This window comes from Hevea brasiliensis, chromosome 5 (assembly GCF_030052815.1).
Source record: "Hevea brasiliensis isolate MT/VB/25A 57/8 chromosome 5, ASM3005281v1, whole genome shotgun sequence".
Classification (NCBI taxonomy): Eukaryota; Viridiplantae; Streptophyta; class Magnoliopsida; order Malpighiales; family Euphorbiaceae; genus Hevea; species Hevea brasiliensis.
In genome coordinates this window covers 112,652,571-112,657,049 of record NC_079497.1, presented here as the reverse complement: position 1 = coordinate 112,657,049, position 4,479 = coordinate 112,652,571, and the positions used below count along the sequence as shown (strand labels likewise).

Genomic DNA, 4,479 nt, shown 5'->3' with positions numbered 1-4,479 from the left:
TTGAATAAATTAATTTTGATAAATTAAATAAAGTGGGAGGCTGGGAGCAAATTAATTTATTTATCAATTATAGATAATAAAAATAAATTAAGTTAAATCTTTGAATAAAACCCTTTTAGTCTGATTAATTAAAAAACAAAGTTAAATGATAATATTATAAATTCCCATGGACATACAGCATCTTATTTATCAACTTAAAATGCACATAATAAGAAATCTCTCCAAAAATCTATACAATATATATTTTTCAATTATTGCATGAAGACAACGGATAAGTTGACGTTTCATTGAATATTATAACCTAAAAAATTTGTGTATACATAAAACCAAATGTGAAAAGAATTTAAGCGATTGAAGTGGAAAAGAATTAAGGTGACTTTGTTTTTTCATAATGATTTCATGAAGTTGTTATTTTGTTTCCATCAAAGAGATTTCTTCCAATGCATATCCTCTTCCACTTGTGTGCTTTTCTCAGCAAATTAGGACTTGACTAAAATCTCTTTTTAAGTACATTTATTTAGGGTTAATTTAAATAGAAGAGAATTTAAAATTAAAAAAAAATTGAATTTAACATCATATTATAGTTTAGTATATTATTTTTTATTTAAATTATTATTTATTTATTTAATTGTAATTAAGATTCGAATTCGATATGTCCTTGAGACTATTTCAAAATTATTAGTTCGTGTTAATTACTTTTTCATTTTTATTATAGATTTCATTTTAATTCAAAATAGTTAGTAAATCAAAATAAATATGTGAGACTCTTATATATAAATTTCATTTTATGCATCTTGTGTATTACGTCAATAATAGATCGAAAAATCCATTAGCCAATATATGGAGAAACAAATAGAAGTATTAATAAGGAAAATAAGTGAAAAATAAAATAAAAAAATTGGAAATAAGGGTTCATATCTTATCCAACTTTTTTTTTAATCCACTAATTAATAATATTTTTTTTTGAAAATTTTCTAATTCAATAATTTCAACTAGCAAGAACAAGAAAACACCAAAAGTCATGGTTTTGTCTTGATAAAATGGTTTAGATTCCCATCGAAAGAGGACGACTCCTTAGTAGGCTAAAGGTTTGTAATTTGCATGTTTTTAATCTATTATAAAAGGAGCCAGCCTCGAGAAGAAGAAAACCAACATTCTCTCCAGTTCTTGAAAAAAAAAAAATCGTTTATATATGGTTATGGACTTCGAAATCTTGGGGCTTATCCTATTAGTTTTGACATGGGTTGCATGGGCAATGGTGACTGAGCGTCGCCACCGTCGAATGGAAGAGCAAGGGCTGCTACCACCAGGGCCGAGATGTTGGCCAGTAGTAGGCAACATCTTCCAACTTGGTTGGTCTCCCCACAAGTCATTTGCCAGGCTGACTCGCATCCACGGTCCAATCATGACCCTCTGGCTCGGCTCCATGTGCACCGTGGTCATCTCATCGGACGAGGTGGCTCGCCAAATGTTCAAGAACCACGATGTGGTGCTAGCAGGACGAAAAATCTACGAGGCAATGAAAGGAGACTATGGAAATGAAGGGTCTATTATCACAGCCCAATATGGAGCTCATTGGCGAATGCTGAGACGCATATGCACCACCGAATTCTTCGTGACGAGCCGGCTAGACGCCATGCGAGGGGTTCGCAGTAGGTGCATAGATCGCATGGTTCAGTTCATAGAAGAAGCTGGTGGTGGAAACTGTACTAAAGCCATAGATGTTGGCAGATTCTTTTTCTTGATGTCCTTTAATTTGATTGGAAATTTAATGTTCTCCAAAGATTTGCTGGACCCACAATCAGAGAGAGGTGCCAAGTTCTTCTACCATGCAGGGAAGGTCATGGAGTTGGCCGGGAAGCCTAATATGGCAGATTTCCTGCCATTTCTAAGATGGCTGGACCCTCAAGGTATAAGGAGAAGTACCCAGTTCCATGTGGAAAGAGCCTTTGAAATTGCCGGAGGGTTCATCAGAGAAAGGATGAAGAGTATGGACAACGGAGGCAGCGATGAAGAGAAGAGGAAGGATTTCTTGGATGTGCTTTTGGAGTTTCGTGGTGATGGTCCTGAGGAGCCTTCTACGTTTTCTTCAAGAACCATCAACGTTATTGTTTTTGTAAGTATTTTCTCTCTTTCATTTATTTTTTTATAATTTTTTTAAGAGAACAGTTTTGAAGACATTGCATTTTTTTTCCCAAAAAAAGAACTGAATCATTAAGACCTCGGGGGGCAAATTAGACATTGCATTTCAGAGTAGCATCCTTTGGAAGGGAAATTATTGGGTGAACCATATCACTAAAAAATAGGATAAATTATTGATCGCATTTTATGCATTTTAAAATAGTGTATTAATCACTTATAAAAAATTAATTATTTTCTAAATTTAAAAATGTGAGACTCATAACTCTGTAAGTGAGAATGCATACTGGGAATATCTAAAATTTATCTAAAAATAATACATGCATCACTCATAAAAAATTAATTATTTTCTAAATTTAAATTTAAGATTGTGAAACTCACAATTCTATGAGTAAGTGTATGCATATATCGGGAGAATGTAATAGTTTGCCCCTTTAAAAACACCTCAAATTTAACTTAAAATTTAGGGGTGTTTTGCAATTTTTTCCCTGAAGTATAATAAAAATCATACTTTAATCCTTTTAGTTTTTACGAGGAGCAAGTTAATTCCAGATATATATTTCTATTACCAAAATAGTTTTTCTGCTAATTAAGTCAACCCAATCCAACAAATTAAATTGTTATAAATATTAATACTATAGGGACTAAATTGTTACAAAAATAAATTGTTATATTTGTCAATTAATTAAAGATAAATTTTAACAGAGTTATTTTTTTAATATATATATATATATATATATATATATATATATATATATATATATATATATTAAAAACTAATTTATTTATCATAAAAAATAGATGGACTAACTGGTGATTTTTACCATAATTGATGCACTAAATTATAAAATACTCAAATTTTAATTTTATTAAAAATGTTTATAAAATTTTATTTATCTGGATAGGAGCTTAAACAATAATATCAAAATGAATTTTGTTAATTTTTATTATTTGTTTAGGAGATGTTTACAGCAGGGACGGATACAACAACTAGCACTTTAGAGTGGGCAATGGCTGAACTTCTGCATAATCCAAAAGAATTACACAAAGTCCAGGCTGAGATAAGAAGCACAATTGGCCCCAACAAGAAGCTCCAAGAGAAGGACATTGAGAATCTCCCATACCTAAAAGCAGTCATCAAGGAGACACTGAGACTTCACCCACCTCTGCCTTTCCTAGTCCCACACATGGCCATGGACTCATGCAAGATGCTAGGTTACTACATCCCTAAAGAAACACAAATTCTAGTAAATGTCTGGGCAATAGGGAGGGACCCAAAGACATGGGAGGACCCTTTAGCTTTCAAGCCTGACAGGTTCTTGGAGCCAAACATGGTGGATTATAAAGGGCATCATTTTGAGTTCATACCCTTTGGTTCTGGTCGTAGAATGTGCCCAGCCATGCCTCTTGCTTCTCGTGTGCTTCCACTGGCTCTGGGGTCGCTCTTGTATTCCTTTGATTGGGTTTTGGCTGATGGGATCAAGGCAGAGGATATGGACATGTCTGAAAGAATGGGGATAACACTTAGAAAATCTGTTCCCTTGAAGGCTTTACCAATGCCTTACAAGGGCTATAAGAATAACATTTCTGCATGTGTAGCATAATTATTAACAAAAGGTTGAAATTAATCAAATTATGATGAGTATATTTTTCAGAATGCACGGATCGAGCATGAGACGCATAAAATAATGCATTAATGGCATCTTTTTTATTTATTAATTTTCTCTATATCCATTTTACTATCCATAAAAGATTGAGTTCTCTTAGGAGTGCAGTGATTAATTAAGATGTGCATAAAAATTGATTTAGACATCACCTAATTAAATGTTAAAATAAGCAAGTATATATGAGAAAATAAAATTTTAATTATTTATTTTAAATTTAAGAATTGAGATTTCTCAAATATAATAGGTTATGTGTATGATCTTTATCTCATTTTGTTTGTATAAATATATGATTTTGAGCCGTCAGTGTTTAAATTATATGATAGGGAATTGGAATTTCCACATAAATGTTAATTAATATTTGAAAAGCAATCAAATCTAGAGATCTACAATGATCTTGCGAGAGTTCTCTAATAATAAAGAAAATCAATTAAGCAAAGAACAAAGAGATTGAACTGAAAATTCCTTACATCAAGTGCAATAATTTATGGGTCAAGATTATTCCTTCTCTAAAAAATTATGGGAGGAAGATTGGTCAAAATATATAAACAATAATAATTTCTATTATATATATAAATAATATATTTGCATACGCTACGATAAATATTGGAATTATCAGTAAAAATTTTACAATAATATTAATTTTATTACCTATAAAATTAATTTAAAATAATAT

General features: G+C 31.4%; 1 protein-coding gene across 1 annotated transcript; it reads left to right on the top strand.

Annotated features, from left to right (window-relative positions):
* Nucleotides 1-964: 964 nt before the first annotated feature.
* On the top strand, nt 965-3,796 carry LOC110669150 (iridoid oxidase). The gene is made up of 2 exons (XM_021830656.2): nt 965-2,116; nt 3,099-3,796. The coding sequence occupies exons 1-2, from the start codon at nt 1,193-1,195 to the stop codon at nt 3,741-3,743; spliced, it is 1,569 nt and encodes a 522-aa protein (XP_021686348.2). The 5' UTR covers nt 965-1,192; the 3' UTR covers nt 3,744-3,796.
* Nucleotides 3,797-4,479: the final 683 nt, after the last annotated feature.

Bases quoted from the DNA above. Each gene is read 5' to 3' on its own strand.
- LOC110669150 (XM_021830656.2), top strand. From the start codon at position 1,193: ATGGTTATGGACTTCGAAATCTTGGGGCTTATCCTATTAGTTTTGACA. The intron at 2,117-3,098 runs GTAAGTATTTTC...TTATTTGTTTAG, and splicing joins CCATCAACGTTATTGTTTTT to GAGATGTTTACAGCAGGGAC.